The sequence below is a fragment of the Rhinichthys klamathensis genome, unplaced genomic scaffold, assembly GCF_029890125.1.
Source record: "Rhinichthys klamathensis goyatoka isolate OS25496 unplaced genomic scaffold, OSU_Roscu_1.1 h1tg000065l_1, whole genome shotgun sequence".
NCBI lineage: Eukaryota > Metazoa > Chordata > Actinopteri > Cypriniformes > Leuciscidae > Rhinichthys > Rhinichthys klamathensis.
In genome coordinates, this window is record NW_026606608.1 from 605852 (window position 1) to 633423 (window position 27572).

A 27572-nucleotide genomic window follows, 5' to 3' on the forward strand; every position below is an offset into this window, starting at 1 on the left:
CCAGGGAAAAAGGGAAAGAGAAATCCATTAAATCCATGAATGGGTTTTCATGAAAGACACAGGCTTTTTTTGAAGGGGAGCTTGTGGAATAAAAATAATAAGACACAGAATATCAGAAGCGATAAGATCATGTGTTAGATTGTTCCCAACGTCAGTCGCTTAGTGAATAGAAAGGAAGATAAAAGTGAATTTATTCCAGTCTCTGTTAACAACAGAGGTTTATCTGTGTGCGTGTGTGTGTGTGTGTGTGTGTGTGTGTGTGCGTGTGTGTGTGTGTAGCCACCAGTACCCAATCTCCATCCCGCACAGAGAGCCCTGGGAGCCTTGTTCCTCCAGATAAACCTGACTTTGAGCCAGTTCCTCTGATGCTCAGATGTTCGTTGTACTTTCTTTTTCTTTAGCTTTGGAGGAACGGCTATATACAAGTCATGGGTTCCTGTCCTGATTCCCTCCAGATTCAGGCCTTTCCATGTCTTCTCTTTCACTGCAGATTCCTCAACATAATCTTCCAATGAGAGAAACGTATAAAGCTGATTTTAGATCGGGATCTTCTCTTTCATCACTGCATCCAGTTCAGTTGGATCCCAAGAAGGAAAGCCGTCTTTATTTAGGTGATGCCTCGTGGTGTACATCAACATTATCTTGTGTTTGCTAGTTTGAGAATCTCAACTACAAACAAACATAAAGTAAACGAATTCATATTATACACATAATTGACATACAGTATACACATAATTGGCACCATTATATGAGAACTGAATTGAGCTGATAACTTTTTTACAACAGAAATGAACCATCACTGAACTTACTTAAGCTGGACTGTGATGCTATTTTCTTCTGGAAACAAACTCTGTTGCATTATTTTCCTGTTATCTCTGTAAAGCAAGCAATCTGTAGTGTAGAAAGCGCTTTATAAATAAAGCTGACTTGACTTAAAGAATAGCATTGAGGTACAAAAGCAGTGCGAAACATTATATTTTGTTTATTGCGATCTAACTTCACCAGAGACTATATAGTATGCACTGGTAGATTTCTGCAACTCGCGTATTCAAAAATGAAGGCATTATCATGATTATTTCTATGTAAACGAGACTCATAGAACGAGCCAGAAACTCCATTGCTGTTTGTGTTAACACAGTTAATTGCTTATACTGAATATTTGTGTCGATTTCTAGTGATCATAGCAGCAGATTTGACAAATGATTGACCACAACATTATACTTGGGCAGTCGTGTTGTATTCAAGTGGGGAAGTCGTCCCAGTAAAGTATGTGGTTGTCTCAGTTGGGGAATTGCGACATTTAAACTGTGAGCATTGACTTGCTTGCACCATATTAGATTTGCTGAATTTCTAAATTGGGTTTTAACACAAAACGCATGTGCAAACAATGCTGTCAGTGGGCCAAATTTATTCTGTGCATTCTCCTCTAGGTTTTTCCTGCAAAAGATCCCTAATAAACAATCACTGGATCCATAAGATATTATTGTGATGTCCACGGCTAATAACCAAACCCTGCTGTAGATTTAATGCACCATACGCTTCCCTAGTCATCAGCTCGACTCCACTGTTAACACCATCCGGGTGGCGAGGGATGGAGATATTCAGGTATTTTTATATTTATGGAGCATGTTTAGTTTTTTGCCAGCGCTAAAAGAGCAGGAATAGTTTGGAGACTTTGGCTTTGTTTCATGTGAGGATGTGACAGTTTGTCTAGTTCAATCTAATTGTGTTTCGTTTACAGACATGTTCTCAGTTCATTTTGTTTGACCTCGTTCCTGCAGTTTTCCCACACCCTTTTTGAGTCATCAGGGTTTCTCAGATGATGCAACTTTAGAGTTCAGAGGGATTGGCCATTTCGGGGAAAATATGAGCAACATTACAAACTGTAGCTGTAGGCGCTGAAATGGATGTGGCTGGCTCCCCTTTTCTTTTTGTTGCCCCAAAGCCAAAGGCTCATGGGATCTGCCCTGATAAAAGGCATCAGCCTAACGTACCCTGATACACTGGATCTGTCAGGCCGAGCCCAGTGCCATAGATCTGACATGAGAGCGGGCTCGAAACATAGACCTGTGGCACCTCTCGTGAACTGCTTCACTATGGCCACGCTCTGTCGCATTCAGTCGACCCACAAAATACTCTCTCTCACATTGTTATAACTGGTTGATCCAGACAATGAAACTGAACGTGGGTCCGGGCTGTCACACAAACTAATACAAACCACATTACAATTGCCTTGTGGTCCCAAATGTAAGTAATTATTTACAGATAATGTGTAATGAAATAGAAAATAAAATTGAAAAGAGTGTCTAGGATATTCTTCTTTTGTTTATTCTGTAGGGCCTAGAAACACTTTTATCTTTTCACAAATTCCATGTTTTCCCTTTATTTTTAATTTTTGGGGGGGGGATTCGTTTTTAATGGTTTAAAGACTAGTTAATTGAAATCATGAATATTAAAGTTTTAACAATAGTGCCAAATTATAAAAAAAAAATCAGATATTCTATGTTATCTTTTAATTTTTCTGGATTCTGTGTTTTATGTTTTAATTCACATTTTTGGTAACACTTTACAATAAGTTTTATTAGATAACATTAGTAAACTTCCTTAGTTAACATGAACTAAGACTGAATAATACTTCTACAGCATTTATTAATCTCAGTTAATAGTTATTTTAACATTTATTAATACATGATTAAAATCAAAGGTTGTGTTCGTTAGGATTAGTTAATGCACTGTGAACTAACATGAACAAACAATGAACAGTTATATTTGTATTAACTAACATTAACAAAGATTAATAAATACTGTAACAAATGTTTTGTTCATTGTTAGTTCATGTTAGTTAATACATTAGCTAATGTTAACTAATGAACCTTATTGTAAAGTGTTACCACATTTTCTAAATCAAAAACAGTGGCAATCAAATGCATATAACTTTAACAATTTAATCAATGTTTTAAAATGTATTCAAATGAAATTTAAACAATTCATTTTATTTTTGCCAAACAAAGTGCTGCTCAACACAGTTTTACAGATTAAATTAACACGTATGAAATGTTGTGATGATATTTCGTAAAAAAAATAATAATAATGCTTTAACAAACTATTCTTGTTGTTATTATTACTTAATGTACAATAGTAATATATTTCTGTCATAATTTCCACAAAAATTAAGCTAAACTTTTATTTTGGCAGGTTGTATTTGCGTTTCTGTGTGTATCTGACTACAGTTTTCTCAAATGCAATGGTGAAATGTTGCTGAAGTGACTCTCCTCATATAGTGAGACGGCAGACGCTGAAAACACTGCGAGTGTCACGCGTGCGTCAGAGTGTGTGTAGTATAATGAAACCGTGCAAGCAGGCTTCATATTTAAATTGCAATCTGATTAAGTGTGCAGGCCTACTTTGGGTTTATTCACTGATATTCTGCATTATACAGTCAATTCCATATTTATGCATGGATTCCATATGCATTTTCCACATCACGGCCCTACTTTTATGTTCTTATTGTTATATATTCTTTCTCTTACACAAATGGTAATGCATCTATGCTTCCAGCTACATGGTTTCTGTACATGCATGAGATCTCCATGGGAACAAGGTGTGCGGCACAAAACTGATGTGGTTATTTTGGTTTCCCCACTGTGACAAAAGAACACAAGAAAAGTGGAAGACAGTGGTAGAGGTGCCGGGAGAGATATTGCTTTGAAAAGTCAGCACATGCTTTTTTTTTTTCAGCTCGCAGGAGCCAAAGTGAAGAGCCATGTATGGTGGAGGCATCCGACTTACGCTAGTTGAATAGAATGTAAATACATACGAAGTGTATTTGTGAATGATCCAGGAGGAAGCTGTCACCCGCCGTCTATTTACACAGTGTTTGCCCACCATCCACAAACATCCCCCAGAAACGTTCACTGCTATAGCCTGCACAGACATATCAGATTATCCCAAGACCGTCCACAGTTTAACCCAGACTGCATTCAGGCCTAACTCTTTTGTTAATAGTTGAATTCAGAGAAAGGTTTCAGCTTGATTCTCCCAAGCAAAGCAAAGGAGTCTGAGGGTACGTTTACACGACAGCGATATGCTTAAAATGGAGAAGTGTGAGTTTTCCGCGTACAGACGACACCAGTGTCAAAACGATCCCTAGCCTGGGAAAACCCAGACAACTTCCAGCAAATTTAGATTTGCTCTGAAAGTTAGTCTGGCAAAGAGCTCATTCAAGCCCATTTCCAATCCGCCGTAATCGCGGCACCAATCAGAAACGTTGGGGCGGCTTTACACGATGACGACAGCGCTGGGATTTTGAAGCAGATTTTGTAGCCTACATTACAAAGATGGATGCCGCCGTCGAACATCACTCGCTCCAATCAGCTATCGCGTCTGTTTTAAGCCATTTGAACGTTTCCTTTTTGTTAAAAACCGAGCAAAGAACAACACTCGGAGATGTTTCTCCGCCGCTCTGCATACGTCATCTCCTTCATCGCTCTGATTGGGTTTAGGTCTATCCGCGACGTCTGTTGGTGACGCCCCTCTGGAAATGATTTGTCTATGACGCTTTGCCAGAACATAACTCAGTTACAACTGAGAATGGTCTGGTTTTAACCAGGCTAAACGATCCCCATTCAACGGCTAAAAGCGCTGTATTCTGCTGCCAGGCCAGTAGATGGCGATGAAACACTGTAGATAAACACGTAATACGCATGTGCATGACGTCATCGTCTTCAGAGATTCACGATTTTGTCGTTTTACACGGAGACCGTTTTCAAAAACGTGCACTTTGAAACCCGTTTTCAAAAGTTTGCGTTTTCAGGCGCGCAAAACGCCGTCATCGTGTAAACGAACGACCAAAACACATCAAAAGTAGTATGTTTTTAGTTGTCGTGTGAACAGCCCCTGAGTAAAGCGCGTTTGGGCGTAAATCGTTCTTGAAACAGTCAAGTGTCATATTGAAACGAATAGGGCAGAATATGAACGCAAACAATAAAGCTGAAGAACCGTTGCGCAAATAGCGTGAGTCTGTTGCACATAAGACTGGCAGGAAACTGGTCAAGATGATTGCATGTACACATTGCATAGTGAAATGCACCTGTTGACAAAGGAGGATATGTGGTACACGGTTTCCATTGATCAGTGACAGGAGGGATTATAGTGAATCAGGAGCATGGCTGCTGTCTCGGAGAACGCGGTAAACACACTTCGCTCACTTCAAAGACGCATCAGTGTGTTATATACCCACGGCACGCCTGTCAGCTGTCATTCTGCCCCAAGTTTGGATGCTACCTCTTTGTAACTTTTTTTTTGTTAATGCACCATTTTTAGTCTCTGTTTAACATTATGATTCATACTTTCTCTCTTTCTTTCACTCCTGACGGAGGATGGTGGTGTTTTTGGGGGATGATGTTGTCATTGTTTGTCTTCACATTTTTTTTTTTTCGTCCCTGCAAACTTATTAATTTCTGTCAACTGGTTTCTCTGCCATTTGGAGATACACCAAATCCCATTATTTTTGGTCATGGATTACAGAGAGCAAAACAGTGGGAGAATATGATCAAAGACACCTCCCCATCACCTCGGAGTGGCAGATCGAGAGAGGGAAATGGAGCTTAATAGCAGAAAATCAGATTTAGACCAGCCAGGCATGTGGATGGATTTGGTGATTTCTATTTTTCTTTCTTCTGCCGAGATGAAAGTTATGCCGTTTTTCCCCCCATCCTCCAGTTTTTTCCTCGTTCTGTTTCTGTCACGATGGCTGGGAAAGTCGGTGACACAAGAAAAGCCTGCCACACACCGGCAGTGGAGAGCTGTGGAGAGAGAGCCACTGCCGACCCAACGCATCCACAATGCCATTGGCCGCTCGCTCAGAGACTTTTATATCTCACTGGACAAGAAATCCTCGACCTAGTCCTGGACGGATCGACTTGGGACAATCAGGGCCCTATCATAGACCCGGCTCAATGCAGGCCAGGCGCGACGCAAGTGTGTTTCGCTAGTGTCTGCTCGACGCAGTTTTCATTTTCACGTACTATTGTTTAAATGCATTTGTGCCTATTTGTGTGCTGGTCTGAGAACCAGGTGTGTGTTCAGGCGCATTGTTGGAGCGCTGCTATTTTAAGGAACTGAACCCTGGTCTGAAGTCAATGGCACAGTATTTCTTTTGTTATTTAAAGAGCACGTTAGTAATATGCGCCTATAGGCGGCTCCACAGCGCACGCACACTCTGCTTCTTACACACACACACACTGCTTATTACACACACACACACTGCTTATTACACACACACTGCTTATTACACACACACACACTGCTTATTACACACACTCTGCTTCTTACACACACACACACTGCTTATTACACACACACACACTGCTTATTACACACACACACACACTGCTTATTACACACACACTGCTTATTACACACACACACACTGCTTATTACACACACTCTGCTTCTTACACACACACACACTGCTTATTACACACACACACACTGCTTATTACACACACACACACACTGCTTATTACACACACAGGGACGAGCATCAGCGCACAAACATGCCAAATATTAAAAATAAAAGGATTACAATGTAAAAGATTAATATTGTGTACATAAAGAAATGGTGGAATCAGGCTTGTCTCGTAGATGGTCTGCTTGAGCTTTAACCTCACACACACACACACACACACACACGCACACACAGCTTTATCCTCGCGCATGAGTAGATCCGTTTCCTTGCTAGAGAAGCGTTCAGTTTTTCTGCTTGCAAAATTAAATTAATATACCAAATTCCTAAAATCTGTACCGACAACCACTTTAAAATAGCCGGTAAAGAATTCAGTTTATGATTTTCACTGATGACTTGTTCTTGTTTATCTAAAAAAAAAAAAAAAAAACTGTAAATGTATTTTACTGTAAAATGACATTGTGGCAAGCAGGACCGGTGCACTGCTAATGCGGGCCACACCGGACCCGGATCTCACGGACAACTGCAGCTTATAAACATAATAAAACATAAATAGTCCAGGGCTGGTCCTCTCTCGTCTTGCATTGTCGTCACTCCTCCTTTTATCCTTCCATAGTTCATTATCACTGGCTCCGTTCCCACAGCTCTCGGCCTCGCCCTACTTGCCACATACATATCATTCCCTGTTAGATCGAGTACTCTTTTTCACTGGATTGGATCAAGCGCCAACCTTCCTCTCTCTCTCTCTCTCTCTCTCTCTCTCTCTCTCTCTCTCTCTCTCTCTCTCTCTCTCTCTCTCTCTCTCTCTCTCTCTTGAATCAACACTTAAACTGCAGTTCATCGACTGGCCACTAGAGACAGGCTCCAGAAGAGAGTCAATCCCATAGACCCCCATGTTAAATTCCCAACTTTACAGCAGAAAAACACATGTTTACAGCCTGGTGCAAAAAGGATTTTGGTCTATAAAGCTAATTTTGCCCTTCATGACGACTGTGAGGGGGGTGAATTTTTTTGTAACTCATGCGTTTAAATTATATTAAGCCTTAAAGTTGTGCATAATTAAGGGCGTGGCCACTTGAGTGACCGGTGGATTGCCGCTGATGTCACTGCTAGCCGTTTGTCTGCTGTGTGTTAGCGTCACGTCTCCTCAGCTAATCCGCCTCGCTGCACATTTTCATTTATCCGGGAGTGACGCGCGGCCAAGATGGCGACGGCCGGCTCCGCCCACTTTAGGCTTCAAAAATTCTTTTCAGAAACACTACGGCTGACGTCACGCACACTACGCCCAATTTTTTTTTACAGTCAAAAAAACATGAACCTAACAAAATGTGAAACATGACTACTGGCCAATCAGACTGCAGCTTGCAATTTTGAGAAAGTCATTCTCTGTGTGCAATATGGACCAGATGGTCTGTGAATGGTCAATCTGTAGACGTCCCATCTGCCGCTGAGACCATCCTCCACCTATCACCAAAAAGACACAAATGAAGTGCTAGACAAACTAATGCATGATGGCACAAAGGCCACCTGTCAACGGGAACTTGATCAGCATTGAGTGATCAATCTCTCCTCCTCCTCCTCCTCCTCCTCCTCCTCCTCCTCCTCCAGCTGAAGGCGATGATAGATGGTGTTGGGAAGCAGTCAATGTTTTCTCCTCAAAGCGGATAGTTAACAGTTATAAAGTTGAATGTTTGGCGTTATCTACAGATCAACTCTACACACTTATGAATTGTTGAATTGAAATGCTGAAAGCTGCCCAAAAAGCGCTCTAACTTTAGCTGGACAATAACTTTATTCTAGAGCTGCTGTAAAGCCACACAATCTCTGTTACTGTAATCTCCTATTATCACTGTAAAGCTGCTTTGAAACGAGCTATATTGGTAAAAGCGCTGTATAAATGAAGGTGACTTGACTCTAATCACACCACCAGATGGAGATTTGGCTCTGGGGTCACCAGCCAAATAAAAGGCTCTTATTGAGTCCCTAAGCTGGCCTTTGTGTTGTTGCCCCTGGCGGAAAATCAGCACCAAAGGTCATCAAATGGGCCGGATCACAGGAGGTCCCAACTCAAACCATGAGAGGCCAATAAATCACCCGGCAGCCTAAATCCTCACTCAGATGCATTAATGGCTGTGTTCCCATGATCCCTGCCGCCAGTTCATTGATCCACCTGCTAACAGAGGTGTGACTGATCCCTGCCCAAAAACTTCCCTTCGGAAGTCCTGATGAAAATCCAACACGGGCTGGGGGTGTAGCCACACCTGTCAGTGTGATGCTTGAGGACGAGGAAGGACGAGTGAGGATTGATCCGTTTTCCATTAGCGTGGTGTCACCTTCACTGACTTGGCTTGTTCACAATAGTAGATGGAAAAAATACATTCAGTTTTGATGATATTCAATATTTATCCCCATATTTATGCATTTGATAGATGCATGGATTTTTTATCAAATAAACCATCAAGTAACAGAAAATGCTAAAATAAAAGAGAACAAATCTGACTTGACTTTTTTTAATCATATAAAATTTTAAATATATGGCTTGTTTTCCAGCAATATTCAATATTTATCCCCATATTTAGCTGTGTATTTGATAGATGCATGCATTTTTTTTATCAAAGAAACCATCATTCACCCAAAAAGTAACTGTTGCCAAGTAACTGAAAATACTAAACTGAAACATTTACTTTAAGTAAAAATAAATAAAAAAAATCATAAAAATTAAAAGATATGGCCTGTTTTCCACAGCAATATATTTACTTTTTTTTCTAAAACATGAATAATGCCTTATGTTCCATGAACATTTTCGTGATGACACAAACAAATCAGCCTCCATTTAAACTGATTTACCAAAATCAATGCATCTTACATATTCTAACACTTCTTGTGCCAATGAACTAAATCTTATATATACTGTAGCACACTGCAGCACCACAATTACTAAATTGTGTCGTTGTCATGTATGGCTTGTATTGATAATCCACAAACAATGTGTGACGCAGAAAGAACGAAAAGCATAAGGGGAACGTGTTTTTCCATTCCAATGCGCTACTTTTCCATTATTTTCTATGTAAACACGCGCTAGACAGGCGCGTATAACCGTTGTGTCTTTTGCAGCGTCTCGCGCATTACACATCGCTCATGCTTTTCAAAGTCAACGCGCGCTCTGTGTGAGCGAGCCCTAACTCACCATGTGATGATTAACACAAGACAGAGAACAGAGGAAGACAGAAGGCTGAAATACACAAGGCTAACTAACAGAACAGGGAACAGGTGTGACACTCATCAGGGACTATGGTAACTGACAAAGAAAACTAAGTCTACGTTCACACACCGTCAGTCCAAACCCGATTATTTGTGTATCCTATCTGAAATGATTGACTGTCCACATTGTGTATTGCAACTGTTTTTCCATGCCGCTCTTTAGTTTTCCAGAATACCTGCATTGGTTTCTATAGCAACGGCGTTGCGTTGGTAGGTATACACCAAAAACAACAGCAACATGAGGGGTTTGCAATAGCAATTAACATTTGTAGCCACACTGGATCTAGGCGTCTTCTGAGGCAGCGACAGAAACGAAATGTGAATGTGTGGCTTTGTTCTGTGCCGTTAGAGTGTTTTCTGCTTGTCCGTCACTATGCAACAAGACAGCCTTGTTTCCGCAGCAACTTTCTGCATATTTCCTATAACAAAGTCGGACGTTTACGCGTTACGTGGCGTGAGAAAGTCACATAAACCACGCAAAATCCGATTAGAGCGGGCAGACTGAAACGGATCTCCAGAAATGTGATTTGAATAGGATTTCAAACCACATATGAATGTAGCTGGAAACAGGTTATGCACAAATATCGGATTTGGACTGACGGCCTGAGCGTAGCCTTAGACTAAACAGAACAAGGTCATGATTGTCTAATCCATAGGGACTAATGAACAGACATTTAGCCGTTTATTTTAAAATGCAAAGTATTGAAAATCAAAATAAAGCTCTGTAAACACTCGCAACACTATAAGTGTGTAATTTTGTCCTATTTGGTTAAAAGCCCACTTGGAACCCTTTCCTGGCCAAACACAGAAAATACGTCATGTAAGTACACAAGTGGTCAAGTGCAAAACTCACAACACAAGTGTGTATAGTGAGGCCCTTGACCGCCTCATTTAACAACGCTCGGTTCGACCTTTGAAGACTTCGGAGACGTGGCCTTTGAGGGATGAAGTCTCTGAATTGGGACACTGCTAATGTTCCCTTAAAGGAATAGTTCACTTAAAAATGACAATTCGGTCATCATTTACTCCTTGTTTCAAACCTGTATGAGTTTCTTCTGCTGAACTAATAAGAAGATATTGTGAAGAATGTCGGTAACCAGACAGTTGATGGACCCCAATGACTTCCATATTAGAAAAAAAAAAAAAGACTATGGAAGTCAATGGGATCCATTCTTCACAATATCTTCTTATTAGTTCAACAGAAGAAACTCATACAGGAAACAAAGAGTAAATGATGACCGAATTTTCATTTTTAAGTGAACTATTCCTTTAACGGAAGTTTTGACGCGCCATAAATATATTTTTCATAATAGTAATTTGTCTTGCAATGCACGTTTTTTCAACTGACAAATGTGTTTATAAAGCTGCTTCTCAGTTATGTGTGATAAGATTTCAGAGAGCAAATCATTTTTAGAGCACATAAGTCAAATAAGCTCAAACTGTGCCATTAGGTAATGTGACTGAACCTGGTGAACTTAGCACTTGACTTGCTTGAGGTGAGCCACTGACATGACTGGACTTGATTATGACTTGCATATTTGTGTCTTACTCCCACCTCTGCTTTTATAATATTTTATGGGATTTTTTTTTAGCCCTTATTGGAGTTTGACAACCGTTGGTCTTTGTATACTTTGATTGTGTGAAAGAGAAACAACTCATACTGATTTAAAGTGACACAAGGGTGAGTAAATGATGACAGAATATTTATTTTTGGGTGAACAATTCCTTTAAATTTGTCCTCATCCTGCTTTTTCTTTCCCCAACACCAGGAACCAATAAACCCAAGGCAGTTTGGATACATGTGAACACCCATTGCTTTTAAAACCATGTTTACAAAAAACACGTCTTCCTCTCCAAGCTACACAATCCAATGGAGCAAGCCCTGAAATTGTCCTCTAAACACACAACTGTGGAGAAATGCCTGCCAGCCTTGTACTTAGTACACTATCAAACCTAATTGTTTCTATTTTGAAAGAAATAATAATTACATCTCATCTCATTCTCCCTGTAGGTGCTGTTTATTTTCCTTCTGTTTTAATGTGTATGATTGGACTGGTTGTGATTGCTCCGCTCCAGAATTAGATCGCTAATGAAGTTTGGCTTAGCATTGCATGCTTTGTGCTTTCAAACACAGCGTTCACTCTTCAAAGGCCGCGGACTCGGCATTGTGAAGTGATTAAAACACCTGATACGAGCTCAAAGCGCCTGTAGCTCTAAGATGCCTTTGGCAAGGTACAGATATTTGCAAGAAAACGCACTCAAAGCAGTTCATTTCCCAGCTTTCTTACTCCAACTGGTTGTGTTTTTCTATACTTGTGTGAGTATATCAGTGCAGATCAATTAAGCATCCTCTTTTTATCGAATTGTCTGGTCTTAGTTCATTCAAAAATGAAAACTCTGTCATCGTTTACTCATGCTGTGCCAAACCTGCATGACTTGCTTTCACTGCACACCAAATTAGAGATTTAGAAGAAGAATTAAGCACACTCTTCCATAAAACAAAAACATACAGTGACAGTCAAGCTCCAAAAAAAATTTTGTTAGATTGTTAGATCTCTACAGTGTCTGTCCTCTTGGTAAAGAGCAGCATGAACATTCAGCTAAACATATCCTTTTGCGGACTGTGAAAATAATGGACATAAAAACGTTTGGGATGACGTGAGGGTGAAGGTGAGTTCCTTTAAGCTTGAGGAAAGGCAGACATTTGCCATTCAAAACGTCTTAGGATGTTCTTTTACACAAACATCCCCATTACCCATCAGCAGAATTTCACTTCTGATTTAAAATGACCTGATCATTTACTCTCCCCCACGTCATCCAAGATGTTCCTGTCTTTCTTTCTTCAGTCGAACAGAAATGAAGGTTTTTGAGGAAAGCGTTCCAGGATGTTTCTCCATATAGTGACTTCAATGGGGTCCAACGGGTCGAAGGTCCAAATGTGAGTTTCAGTGCAGCTTCAAAGTCTCGACACGATCCCATCCGAGGAATAAGAGTCTGATCTAGACACACCATCCGCCATTTTATACAAAAATAAATAAACATGTATGTACTTTTTAACCACAAATGCTCGTCTTGCACGTCCACGACTTCACTCATTACGTACTCAGGTTGAAAGGTCACACGAAAAGGTAGGCGAAAAACTCCATCACAGTTTCTCATTCAACTTCAAAATCGCCCGACATCGTTGTTGTACCTTTTATTTATTTATTTGTTTTGTAAATGGCATTTGACTCAGTCTTTGCACGTTGGCTTTGTAAACACTCGGTCAGTTCTTCCGCCTACGTCCCGCTTGACCTTTCAACCTGATTACGTAATGTGTGGCTCATCACAGCTAGTGCAAGACGAGCATTTGTGGTTAAAAAGTATAAAAATGTTCATGTTTTTTTATAAAATGTCCGCTGGTTTGTCTAGATCAGACTCTTATTCCTCGGCTGGGATCGTGTCGAGACTTTGAAGCTGCACTGAAACTCACATTTAGACCTTCCTGAACCATCACTGAACTTACTTAAGCTGGACTGTGACTCTATTTTCTTCTGGAAACAAACTCTGTTGCATTATTTTCCTGTTATCTCTGTAAAGCTGCTTTGAAACACTCTGTAGTGTAAAAAGCGCTGTATAAATAAAGCTGACTTGACTTGACTTCGACCCGTTGGACCCCATTGAAGTCACTATATGGAGAAAATCCTGGAATGTTTTCCTCAAAAACCTTAATTTCTTCTTGACTGAAGAAAGAAAGACATGAACATCTTGGATGACGTGGAATTATCAGGAAATTTCACTCTGAAGTGAACCAGTCCTTCAAAGTAATGTAAGGTCTCTATGGCAACACAAGCAGCAAAACCGAAGCGTATGCTTTTTCTAGAAGCTGGAGTTGCTTTGTTTCTCTCGTCAGTGTGAAGGGCTCGAGGGCACATCGAGTGGCTGACAGGAGCAGAGAGGGAGCATCTGCTTGTAGGTTTGCTGTAGATGTGTGTGTGTGTGTTTTAGCTGTAGATCATTTGGTGATGTCTCCGGCCTGCTGAATCAGTAGCATCAACCTCAACAACCGACTTTTCAAATGTTGTCTGATGTTTTTTCCACACTAGAGCATTTGGTGCAAGACTTTTTGACTTGGATTGGTTTGGAAGGTGTGTTGTGAAATAATTTTTTGCGAGCCACATATAAACCACAAATATTTCATTACTATGTTTCAACAGTTTTCTTAGCGTGACATTTGACATTTGGTTCAATAGTGTGATCGGTCACGTGACATTTATGGATCAGTTGATTGGGTTAAAGAAAGATCATGTTGATCCCACATTTGAGCAGTTACCGTTGAGATGAATGAGAATGCTAATGATAGCTCTACAAGTAGATATGATTAGGGATAATATGAGGGGAAATATGCACCCCTTAAGAACAACGTGCATTTACTTTTACATCATAACGTATTTATACATCAGCCATAACACAACATAATTACATAACCACAGGGAATAAATGTACATGCCGATTTAGTTTGCATACGCTTGCCTTACAAAGCGTCTATATTCAGATTTCAGAAGAATCATTGTGACATTTGTAATATAAACGCTGAGGTGTTTTGTCTGTCCACTGATCTGATATTCAATACTGTAAGGAAGATGAACGTAACTTTTAAATTCCTGACTTTAAACAAATAACCATTTAAATGTTTAGGACGTTTGCGTTGTAAGAACGTACAGGGAGACTTCAGATATAAAAACACTGACTCGTTAGGTAATATTTTCTCATTATATTTAGATGATTTCCTAATAATCAATAGAATACCAATATGGATTTACTTGTTATGACGTCATGAGCAATCCAGTCATTTATATGATCAGTGGTGTGTGTTATTTAAAAAATCAAACAAGCCCAGCCCAGGTGAGAAAAAGTACAATAGTACCATAACGGATTACTTTCCATAAAAAGTAACTCATTTAGTTATTTTTTTACGGAGTAACTCACTATTGAAATGCATTACTTTTAAAAGTAACTTTCCCCAACACTAGACAAGGGTCTTTTTTCACTTCATTAACAAATAGAAACTAAAAAACGTTGATATTCAACTTAATGCAGTCACAGATCCATATATTACAGAGACAAAATGAGGTCAAATTGATCTTGCAAATGTTGATATTCCGATGCAAATACAAAATTAAGAACAGCGCAGCTTTTCACGTTGAGATAAGTAAATAATAAGGCCTCATGCTATCTTAGACCTGCGTGGCTGAGACAAACTGTTTGAGAGTCCCATCTTTATGATGATGAGAACATCAACCGGCAGTAAACTCTACCTTGTTTCTGTCAATCTCTTACTAATATCAGATCTGTGAGCAAGCCACAAAAGCGCATCTGTCTTTTCACAAAAATAACCCTCGTATACTCATTTATCTCTTTGTCTCTTTTCATGTTCTTGCTCATAAAAGCTTACACTGGGGTTTTTTTTTCATGTCATATTCTTGTTTTGCAGATAACGTTGTGAGATTGTTTTCTCTCTTCCTGTTAAGTGGTGATAAGTTGGCTTCTGATGAAAGGCCCGTGTGCTGTTGTGGTGTCAGGCCTGGCCCTGAGCCCAGAGCTCCAGCCACACACACACACACACACACACGCAATGCCAGCCGCAGAGGTCACGGCAAAGCATCTCGCTGGTGTCATGTGTCTCTAACACACTGCTCTCTTGTGTTCTCTTTCATTACAGAGCAATGGCAAGCTGAAGCATCTCGAGAAGGAGTATAATCAGAAGCTGGCCAAGTCTGCACAGGTAAACACACCATTGTTTGAACACGGCATACAAATGTTCTGAGGCAAGTGCAAAGAAAGGAAAAAGTGTGTCCTGTTATTATTTCCTGATGGATGGATGGGTGTATTGGTGGATGAATGGATGGATGGATGGATTGGTGGGTGGATGAGTGGATGGATGGATTGGTGGGTGGATGGATGGATGGATGGGTAGATTGGTGGATGGATGGATGGGTAGATTGGTGGATGGATGGATGGGTAGATTGGTGGATGGATGGATGGGTAGATTGGTGGATGGATGGATGGGTAGATTGGTGGATGGATGGATGGGTAGATTGGTGGATGGATGGATGGGTAGATTGGTGGATGGATGGATGGGTAGATTGGTGGATGGATGGATGGATGGATGGGTAGATTGGTGGGTGGATGGATGGGTAGATTGGTGGATGGATAGATGGATGGGTAGATTGGTGGGTGGATGAATGGATGATGGATGAATTGGTGGTTGGATCTATGGATGGATGGATGGATGGGTAGATTGGTGGGTGGATGAATGGATGATGGATGAATTGGTGGTTGGATATATGGATGGATGGGGGGATGGATGGATGGATTGGTGGATGGATGGGTAGATTGGTGGATGGATGGATTGGTGGATGGATGGATGGATGGATGGATGGGTAGATTGGTGGATGGATGGATTGATGGATGGATGGATGGGTAGATTGGTGGATGGATGGATGGGTAGATTGGTGGATGGATGGGTAGATTGGTGGGTGGATGGATGGATGGATTGGTGGATGGATCTATGGATGGATGGATGGATGGATTGGTGGTTGGATCTATGGATGGATGGATGGATAGTTGGATCTATGGATGGATGGATTGGTGGATGGATGGGTGGATTGGTGGATGGGTGGGTGGGTGAGTGGATGGATGGTTGGATGGATGGATTGGTGGATGAATGGATGGATTGGTGGATGATTGGATGGATGCATGGATGGATGGTTGGATGGATGAGTGGATTGTTGGATGGATGGAAGAGGGGATTCGTGGATGGATGGATGAGTTGATGGGTGGATGGGTGGATGAATGGATGGGTAGATTGGTGGATGGATGGATTGGTGGATGGATGGATGGATGGATGGATGGATGGATTGGTAGATGAATGGATGGATTGGTGGATGGATGCATGGATGGATGTTGGATGGATGGATGGATGGATTGGTGGATGAATGGATGGATTGGTGGATGGATCGGTGGATGATTGGATGGATGCATGGATGGATGGTTGGATGGATGGATGGATGGATGGATAGATTGGTGGATGGATGGATCGGTGGATGGATGGATCGGTGGATGGATAGATGGATTGGTGGATGGATCGGTGGATGATTGGATGGATGCATGGATGGATGGTTGGATGGATGGATGGATGGATGGATGGATGGATGGATGGATAGATTGGTGGATGGATAGATTGGTGGATGGATGGATCGGTGGATGGATAGATTGGTGGATGGATGGATCGGTGGATGGATCTATGGATGGATGGATTGGTGGATGGGTGGGTGAATGGATGGATGGATGGATTGGTGGATGGATCTACGGATGGATGGATTGGTGGATGAATGGATGGATTGGTGGATGGATGCATGGATGGATGGTTGGATGGTTGGATGGATTGGTGGATGAATGGATGGATTGGTGGATGGATGCATGGATGGATGGTTAGTGGATTGTTGGATGGATGGAGGAGGGGATTGTTGGATGGATGGATGGTTGGATGGATGGAGGAGGGGATTGTTGGATGGATGGATGGTTGGATGGATGGATTAGTGGATTGTTGGATGGATGGAAAAGGGGATTGGTGGATGGATGGATGGATTGGTGGATGGATGGATGGATTGGTGGATTGATGGATGGATGGATGGATGGATGGATGGATGGATGGATGGATTGGTGGATGGATCTATGGATGGATGGATGGTATTTATTTATTTTTTTGTATTTTATTAGAAAATGTTTGAATAAAACATTGAAAGAATAATGGCAGAAGTTGCGGTAGGTTAACCAAACCTTTAATCGACTGATCAGAAAATGATCAGATTAATCGATTAGAAGCTGATCTAAATATTGATTTTGAAGATGTTGAGAAGGATATGGTTGAGAATATTAATGTACTGAGGAAAGTGAGATCTGCTGATGATGTGGAAAAGCATCTGCTTAAATTGAACCCTTCCGAGCTCCAATAGATAACGAAATATGCTTTATTTTATATGTTTATAATTGTTATTAAAATATCAAGAGAGTTTTATACTATTTACTATTAATTGTGTGTACTTAAACATTTTTAACTGTCATTTCACAATTTTATTATACCGAGACAGGCGAGTAATACCCAATAAAACATCAGAAAGAGTCAAATCATGGCCTTTTTATGTTTTTTATAAAAAGTAAAATATATATATAATTTGTTTTCTATTTAATTAAAAATGACCCAGCTACTTTTTTAATAACTTTATGACTTGATAAATTACTTTATCAAAACTTGTATCGAAACGAATTATTGTCTGTAGTGATCTACGGTCCAGTTACAGTTATGAGTGTCTTGTTAAACCGGAGTGTGAAAGTTTCTTCATAAGTCTTCATAAATCACCTGAGGTGTTGGACACACTCTTCAGCCCCCTCCGTTCCTGGCCCAGTGTGTGTGTGTGTGTGTGTGTGTGTCCGAGCGCTTATCTCTCTCCTCTCGTGTGTGTTACTGAGGCCATGTGTTAAACATTAGATTTAATCTGCTCAGACTCTACACCATTACACTGGCTTCAGGTTCAGAAGAATACGCTTCATTCTTCTGGCGAGCTGAACTCCTCACACACTGTAGATGTTGTACACGTTCAGTGTGAGCCTCTCATTACCTCAGTCCCAGCTCAAACACTCGCTCTCCTCTCTCTTCTCCACAACACAGAGCGCTGAATGTCAGGGTGACGAGCAGATGTTGTGTGAAAACACAGGCCTATTAAATTACACAATGCTTCCACATCAAAAGAACACACTTTGAGTGTGTGAGAAAAAGAGTTCACAGGCGCTTTTCCCCGTTTCTACATAACCTCTGAGAGGACCACTGATGATTAATTCCTTTTTTCTGAGGCACAAAATAAACATTGTTTTTGCTCTCTCTTGTTTCCCACTCGCGTTTGGTGGGAACACGTCTGCGTTTAATACACATTACATGCGCCTCCTCCGCACCAAACAACTTCTTCCTCTTGTTCGCTCTCTTGTTAGGAATCGTATGGACGCTCGTTTCCGCCACAGAATAAAAAATAAAAGAGGTAATCGCCACTTTTTATCTCACAATTCAGACTTTTTTTCGTACATCTCAATATAAAGTAATAATATTGCAATATTGCAATATATATATATATATAATATATCAATATTGCAATTGCGAGAAATAAACTCACAATTCAGACTTTTTTTCTCAGAATTGCATGTTTATATCTTGCAATTCTGACTTTATAACACTCAATTGTGTTATAAAGTCAGAATTGCGTGATATAAAGTCGCAATTGCGTGATATAAAGTCAGGGTTCATATAATGCCATTTTTGTACAAGCTAATATGATTCTTTAGGGTCTAAATTAAAAGTTTGTAATATACTTTAATTAAAAATTCTCATTAGTATTGTAAGAAAACACTTATTTTACCTGGTCAAAAACAGCTCTGTTTTCAGCACGCCTATTCAGTGCATATGCCTTTAAATGATCATGAGCTTTGCTCACCCCGCCTCTCTGTTCTGTGTACACCGTTTGTAACACAATAACCATAACGCGTTGTTAATGTTCATTATAGACATGGGATTATGAATTATATTGAGAATGTCGTACAGGAAAACATGCCGTAATGTACCCTAAGTGTAAACCTTAGACGCATTCATTGTGAAGCGTGCAGCTAGCGATTTGCAAAGATATAAATATTAATATAAAGGTTAATAAAACGTTACACTCACTTCAGTTGTTCTAGAGGTTCAGCAGGAACACGAATATCTGGTACCGATCCTTTTTTCATGAGCAGCTTCTTAGCAAATCCAGCTTTATACTGATCCTCGTTTATAAAGCAGTCTGGTGAGAAATGATTCACGCAAACATGAGAGCATTGACGCTGCTCGTGGGGAATATTCCCTTCGAAAACTAACTCAGCCACTGCGTCTTCAGCGGTTCGGATTTAGGAACATTAAAATGACTGTGTTCGTTATTACACCCAAGAACAGAACACCACAATCGCTTAGACGCCATTCTGCTCATAGACAGTGCTCCAGCATATCAACAATGACCGCGCCGGTCCGCGCAGACTATGATTGACAGCTCTCACGAGCGAGGGCGGGTCTGTGTTGAAACCCGGCTGTCATTCAACAATCGTGGGAGGGGCTTCCGAGCGTGTGACGTCACAGGCTCGAACGGCTTGATTTGAGGCAGGGGAAAACATATAAGGAGATTAAAACAAAACCACTGGATGGATTTTTATCATTATATGATGGTTGTGTACAGACACTGCCAACACACATTTCAGTACAATCAACTTGTAAAAGTGCATGTACCATTATATGACCCCTTTAAAATGTTTAATTCTGTGGCGGAAACAAGCCTCTGTAGAATCGTTTGCCCAAATGGACAGAAACAGAGACAGGTTTCTTATTGTATTGGATTTATTTAGTTTTATTATCTGGTTTACATTAGCAGACATCATTTTAAATTGTTTAACAGTGTTGCATTTATTATAATTTAAATCTAATGGCATTTTATGTTTAATGCAGGTGGTGAGGGTGGTTTCCAGTTTTTTAATAATATAACATGTATCTAAAACTAAATTTTATTTGTGGCCATTTTTATTCTATTGTAGTTAGTTTTATAGTCATGAAAATGCCCTTTTTGAATCACAATATTCAATATAAAAGAACAGCAAATTTCTCCTTTTGTTTTCCACGGTAAAAAGAATAGCATGTTTTGGAATAAAATAATGACAGATTTTCCGCACTATTCCCTTGCGACTATTTGGCCTTGCAAGAATCCAGTTGCAGTAGCGTCCCACAATGCATTGCAAGGTTGTATAGACAAGTGTCCTTTGAACTTCTGCACACACACACTAACCCATGGCATCGACAGGCATCTCTCAGATGTGCCCAACGCTCTGGAATCGCTTGTGAAATGCGGCAATTAAATCCATACATGCTAGCGACTTTAATTAGCATTCGCTACATCCAGCTCTTCTTCACTGACCTTTAATCTCGCTGGTGTTTGAAGCGCTCAGCTAATGATGAGGAACACAAGGTGTTGTCCAAACTGAGCTCTGCTTTCTACAGTACATCTCCTTTCATCACCACTAGCGTATGGACACGTGTGCCGGAGCATTATTATACATGCGCATATCAGATCAGTACAGCTCTGAGATCCACATTTCACTTCTTCAGTCAAGTCAGCTTTATTTATACAGCGCTCTTCACACTACAGAGTGTTTGCTTTACAGAGATAACAGGAACATAATGCAACAGAGTTTGTTTCCAGAAGAAAATAGCGTCATAGTCCAGCTTCAGTGATGGTTCATTTCTGCTGTAAAAAAGTTATTAATTTAGTTCATTTATATGCTGTAAATGCAGCAGATCGATAATATTGTTGCATATTAAATGAAAACATTAGTAGTTACAGGTTCATTTTACTGTTTGAACTGTTTGAATTTTACTGTTTGATTACTAAAGTAATCTGATCAAGTGACATGTCCTCCCGAAATCTGCTCCAGTTTGTCCAGGATGAAATGATCATCTTGTTGATTTTATTTTAATGAATCGTCACGTGTGTTTTTCCTCATTTCTGGTCCCTTTGAATCAGAGATGGGTTCTTTTCTTTCATAGTGATCAGGCCATTTTTGCCAAGTGGGCAATAAATCAGAGAGAAGGATTATGTGGATTTACACTGAAGAACCGTGACCCAGAATATCATAACATCATAAACGCACATCACCACATTGTAACATGTTAACAGAACACTTTATCAAACAAATAGCAAAACCCTGACAGAATATAGCATTTATAATGATATTCTGCATATCATTTTTTTTTTAAGTTTTGCAAAAGCAATTAAAACACTTTTTGTAAGTGTAAAAAATTAAATAAAAATGTAAGTAAAAGTACAAAATCTTGTTCTATTTAATTTCTTATTTTTTTGATGACGGTGAGTTCTGATGTGAAGTTTGCTATGTTTGATAGCAGAACATCAGTGTTTGCTATGATTCAGGTTTTGTAAGCGTTGATGAGGGTGTGAGATATCACAATTTAGATTGTTAACCATTAAAATGTTTCCGCAATCTGCTTTTAAAGAAAGATTGTAGTATCATACTACAGTGCACATACTGTAACGCCACGTGATTACTAAATTCTCTTTCGCGTCTTGTCGCACTTAAACTGTCAAATACATACAAGGTTTACATTAACAGAGTCGGTGAACGTAAAGAGTTCGGTAACACTTTACTTGAAGGGGTGTGCATAAGACTGACATGACACCTTCATAATCATGACACGACACATGAATATGAAGGAGGGTTTATGCATGTTTATGACAACTGTCATTAAGTGTCATTCGCTCAATTATGACATTTTTAATGGAAATATGACATTGTTTGAGATATCTTTGTTATGACACCTTGACATAAACCAATTCATCATAACCTGTCAGTGTCTTTGTCATGACAACTTGACATTACCAAGACAACACAACCTGTCATAAATATGTCATAAACATGACATAGCAGATTAATTATCAAACTTAAGAAAGCACTTAGCTTTATGGGTTAGCATTACATTAAACTGTCAGGTGGCTGGTTTTGACATTGGCTGTCATGAGGCATTATAACTGTGTCATGAATATTTTTCTTGACCTCAACTACAGTGGTACACATTGAATTCGTCCTTAAAATGTCATAATTGAGTGAATGACACTTAATGACAGTTGTCATAAACATGCATAAAATCCCGGTAACACTTCACTTGAAGGGGTGTGCATAAGACTGACATGACGCCTTCATAATCATGTCACATGTAATGGCCTCATGACAGCCAATGTCAAAACCAACCGACTGACAGTTTAATGTAATTTTAACCCATAAAGCTAAGTGCTTTCTTAAGTTTGATAATTAATCTGCTATGTCATGTTTATGACATATTTATGACAGGTTGTGTTGTCTTAGTAATATCAAGGTGTCATAACAAAGACATCTCAAACAATGTCATATTTGCATTAAAAATGTCATAATTGAGGGAATGACACTTAATGACAGTTGTCATAAACATGCATAAAACCTCCTTCATATTCATAACAAGTGTCATATCATGATTATGAAGGTGTCATGTCAGTCTTATGCACACCCCTTCAAGTAAAGTGTTACCCATGTCTGTGTATTAGATCTGTGCATTTGGTCTTAAAGTGACAGCAGCCTAATAAACCTGTGTCATTAATGTTAAATGAACATTACTTGAATAAGAATCAATGTATATTTAATTCATGAAGTGAAGTCTGTGTAGTGTTTTTTTACATTTGTGTTTTCAACTTCTTACTTGAATGCTGCTGTTAAATAGCTTAAATTGTACCTATTTGTCATTTGCATCTTAATTCTTATTTTTAACAACAAAGATGAACTAATGAAATAAAATAAAGTGAACTCAGATTTTGGCGCACCTCTACTTGGTGGCCTAAATGGTCCATCATTTTCGATACATTGATCCATCGTTTCTGATGATTCCCCCAATGTCTTATTATAATAAGACATTGGGGGAATCATCAGAAACGATGGATCAATGTATCGAAAATGATGCTTTCAGTTTTGGTCTCATATATATTGTTTTGTTTAATAATTCAGTCATCCATCAGAAAGAAGATGTCAGTTTATGAACAGTATAACATGCGCACCAGTCTAAAGAGAGGCTTTAAAACGAAGGACGACGTGCTGAAGCCATTAACGGCCAAATATCAAGAGCGAGGAATAACAATCGAGGGATGAGTGTGTCCCTTCAGGCAAACGAATATGTATAGCCAAGTAATTATTACCATGAGAACTTATGTTACCATAATAACGGGGCGTTTGGTGCTTTCATGTGGTTCGCCCACTGACTAAATAAGCCTAATCTCTCCCTCTGTGTCCGCTCCAAGAGATCACTCCCAACTCCTACACATCCACGGATTCCAGTAAAAGCGCTCCTCCGAACATTTGTGCACAATAAACAATTATCTGTCTCGCCCTGAGCTTCGCCGCCGCTCTCTTGGCTGCAGTTGAAGCAGAATCTGAATGTGGACATTTGCGTCTCGCTGGAGCTTCATTAAATGCTGTGAAGGCTGGTCATGTGGGATTTTAACTCATTTTGGGCCCTAAAGTCCCTGATTCTGAGAGGACTCTGGGAAGGCTAGAGGCGAGGCCTGAGACAGATTTCAACAGCCATTAAGTGTGTTTACAAGACGATAACCATCCAAATCTGTTCGGTATTAAAAGCCAATAACGCATTGCATGAGATTTCATAGTTGACTTTTTTTTTTTCTCTGCTCTTGACATCGAATCATAAACATTGCATACGCTGAGAGAATGCAAATAAACATGCAAAGAAATTACAGTAATGGGCTGCAATCAAGCGCTTAACACTTTTTTATAATTGATATAATGCCTTTCGCAATACACATCGTTTTAAATCAGCTCTTTTCTCTTTTTTCTTCGAGGTACTGTTATCATAGCTATCGGTTTGTAAGAGTTTGAAGATGTTTTTGGTGTATTTAAGAGTCTGTGGATCGAACAATATGAGAGTAGATATTTAGCATATTGTGTATTTATTGCATATCTTTATTGTTATAATTGAATGTTTTATTTTTTGTTTAGCACTATGGTCAACATTGGTGTATTATTATGTGCTTTATAAATAAATTGGAATTGGAAAACTGCAATGCCTTATAGTTACAATTAGCAGATGATAGAGCTGGGCGATAACACAGTTTAGATTTAGGCATTTAGCACTTAATATTTGCTATATAGCTTGTAAATATCGCCCTAGTTACATTTTCCAATGAAATACAAAAATCAAGCAGCCGAGATTTGCTAAATATTGCACAAAAACAAACAGATTAAGGCATTAACATGACCTCAATCCCTGCTGGTCATTCATTAGACATAATCAGTGCTGTTTTGTTTGCTCGCCGATTTACTAAAAGTTGGCGATTCAACGTTTTTCGGTAGTGTGTCAATAGGTAGCGTACAATTATGTTTTTTGCGCAACCCAAAAAGTCAGAAACAATTCTTTAAAAGTCCTTTCTTAGTGATGTTTTCTGGTCCAAAAAGTTACTTAAGTTTCCAGTAATTTACAAATAAATTACATAGTTTACATATTTCATGTAAATGAGTCGAGTCAGCTTTATTTCTATAGCGCTTTATACAATACAGAGTGTTTCAAAGCAGCTTTACAGAGAAAACAGGAAAATAATGATTCAAAGAAGCAAACAGAGTTCAGTTCTGCTGTCATTGTTCAGATCAAATCAGTTCAATAACTGTGTAAAGCTCATCATTTATGGTATTACAGTAATTCAAGGCTGTTGAGATGCTAGTTGTTTGTACGGCAGGTCAGTTCTGCTCACATCTATTCCCCTATAATCTTATCCCGAATACAGTGGTGTAAATGTAATTAGTTACCGTACTTAAGTATCTTTTTGGCTACTCAACTTAAGTATCAACTCTACTTGACTACATTTTTGAATAAGTAAATGTACTTTTTACTCCAATACTTTTAGTGCAATTACACATTACATTTCGCATGTCACCTGACTTTTTCTGCAGTGGTTTATTGCTGCTATAAAGAAGCGATATCGCCATCTAAGGGCATTACAGGTATTACATCTTGTGTGTTTTGCCTTTACTCACCCAAACGTGTCCGAATCCGGCACATCCACTGCAAGTAGACTATGACTGTTTAATTTTGCTTAACATTAATTTATTTATCCGCTATATTGATGTGACCGTTTTGATGTTTACTTATGGGCTTTTTGTGCTCTTGAGCTTAACTGAGACTTGAGAGTTTGTAGACGTGTAACAGGCTGTGTCGTCGACCTTTATTTATTGCAATGAAAAATGAACATGATTTCTCATCTTACAACTTTTGTTTCTTATTTTCACTGGCATGTCTCTCAGCTGTCGAGGACTAGCGCCTACATTCAGTACGAGTAAAACACTTAAGTACTCGTAAAATCAGATTCTCTGAGACTTTAGCTCAAGTCGTAGTGGAATTGGTGACTTGTGTCATTTTAGCTGTACGGTATCTGTACTTTTACTCACACATGGTTCTCAGGAACTCTTTACACCTTAGAGACCACTGATTATGTAACACCAGCAACTGAATTGAGATCTTGGCCTCCGCTTAAAAAATGTAATAATCTAGTGAAAACCTCAAAGACATTGCTGAATACTTTACCTCCGGCTGGTCAAGCATTAAACTAAGCAGAATCCATTATCTGAGTAATTAACTCAGACCCCGAGGAGCTTTACTGATCTCAGATGAACGAGTGTGTGTGTGTGTGTGTTCACACAGGTGATTGCTGAGCTGCAGACGTCTCTACACAACCTGAAGGAAGACAGCCGACAGATCCAGCAGAGCCTCGAGACACAAATACAGGAGGAGCAGAGCCGCTGGGACCAGGAGAGGACACAGCTCAACAGAGACGCCGGCCAGGCCAGCAAGGTCAGCACACACACACACACACACACACCTTATGTCTGATAGGGGTTCATGCGGGACAGGATTTCTGTTCATCTTTTAAAAGATCCACCACATAAGCATACTGTACCCCTCAGACACATTTATTGAAAGTGAATCTTCATTATTACAGCGATAAGATATAGCATGTCTGTGAGGTTTGTCGTTCTGATATTGAAATGGGCCGTTTGTGTGATTTGTGAAGATGCAGATGAAACCGAGCTGAAAGTGTGACACCCTTAACAAAGAGGCTTCTTTAGATTCATCCAAATGATTTGTTGTTCCGGTGTTTTGACCAATCCATCATGGCTGACTGAGTGTTTTCAGCTCTTTGTGTGTGTAACAACTGAAACAACTGCGCACAAAAGGCCTCCAACATGGCTTTTTGCATGACAGAGGTGGCGGAGTCTGGCCCGGGCTTTTATTGAGTAGACATGACTTTGCTGTCCTTTGTGGAGCTCACAAAGAGGGTTTGGGATCGTGGCCGATTGGAGTGTGTGGTGTTTTTACGAGGGTTTCGAAGCTTTGAACTGCTCAGTATTGTCACTCAGGGTCAGGCTTTCCTGTACTAGACATTATAAGCACATGCTGTAATATAAGCTGTGTTCAGAATTCAATACATAGTGCATTTTAAAAACAATAGTGTGTATATATATAGATATTTTTTTCACTGAAATGTGTGTTGGCGCTGCCGCTGATCCGGTATCATGTGCAGTATAAGTATGAAACAGCTTCACAAACACTCTTTTCAACCACAAAGTATCGTTATTTCTGTGTTACAGTCATTTCAAATTATCACAGAAGAACTGGGATACAAGTTTACCGTTTAGATACAAACACTGATGTCTACAGTAGTGTTCAAAATAAAGCAAATCACCTTTTGAAAGGAACTCGGCGCTTCAAATAACGACTGATTACATCGTTACACCAGTAGGTGGCGACAAGTGACTGTGAAAAATGCATTTGTCTTCGAATCATTCATTCATTCATTCATTCAAGAGATTCGTTCAAAAAACGCTGGTTCATCCGGTAATGAAACAAGTGACGTCTTTATGAGTGAGTCATTGAATCATTCACTCAACCCATTTTTTTTAATAATTCATACCGTTTAGTTAAACATTTTAAACAGCAATTAACATTTTGTCAAAAGTACATGTTATTGTGTTGTCTGTTTAGAATCATTGGAGAATCGGGATCTCAGTTTGATTCTCAAGTTAACCAGAATCGGGCAGCTCAAATAGATAAATAGTAAATTGGTAATTACTTCATAATACTTGTTTTCTTTAGACGTAAGTGCAGTACTATAGCTACTAATATTGTCATGAATGGGAG

The 27572-nt window shown here is 39.6% G+C and overlaps 1 protein-coding gene across 2 annotated transcripts in view; it reads left to right on the plus strand.

Annotated features, from left to right (window-relative positions):
• The window catches only part of cep112 (centrosomal protein 112), a 240510-nt gene that overhangs the window by 133030 nt on the left and 79908 nt on the right, over positions 1–27572 (plus strand). For both annotated transcript variants that reach the window (XM_056249958.1, XM_056249959.1), the window contains exons 21-22: positions 15429–15491; positions 26076–26225. In XM_056249958.1, the coding sequence (XP_056105933.1) occupies positions 15429–15491; positions 26076–26225 (213 nt within the window). The remainder of the gene's footprint in view (positions 1–15428; positions 15492–26075; positions 26226–27572) is intronic.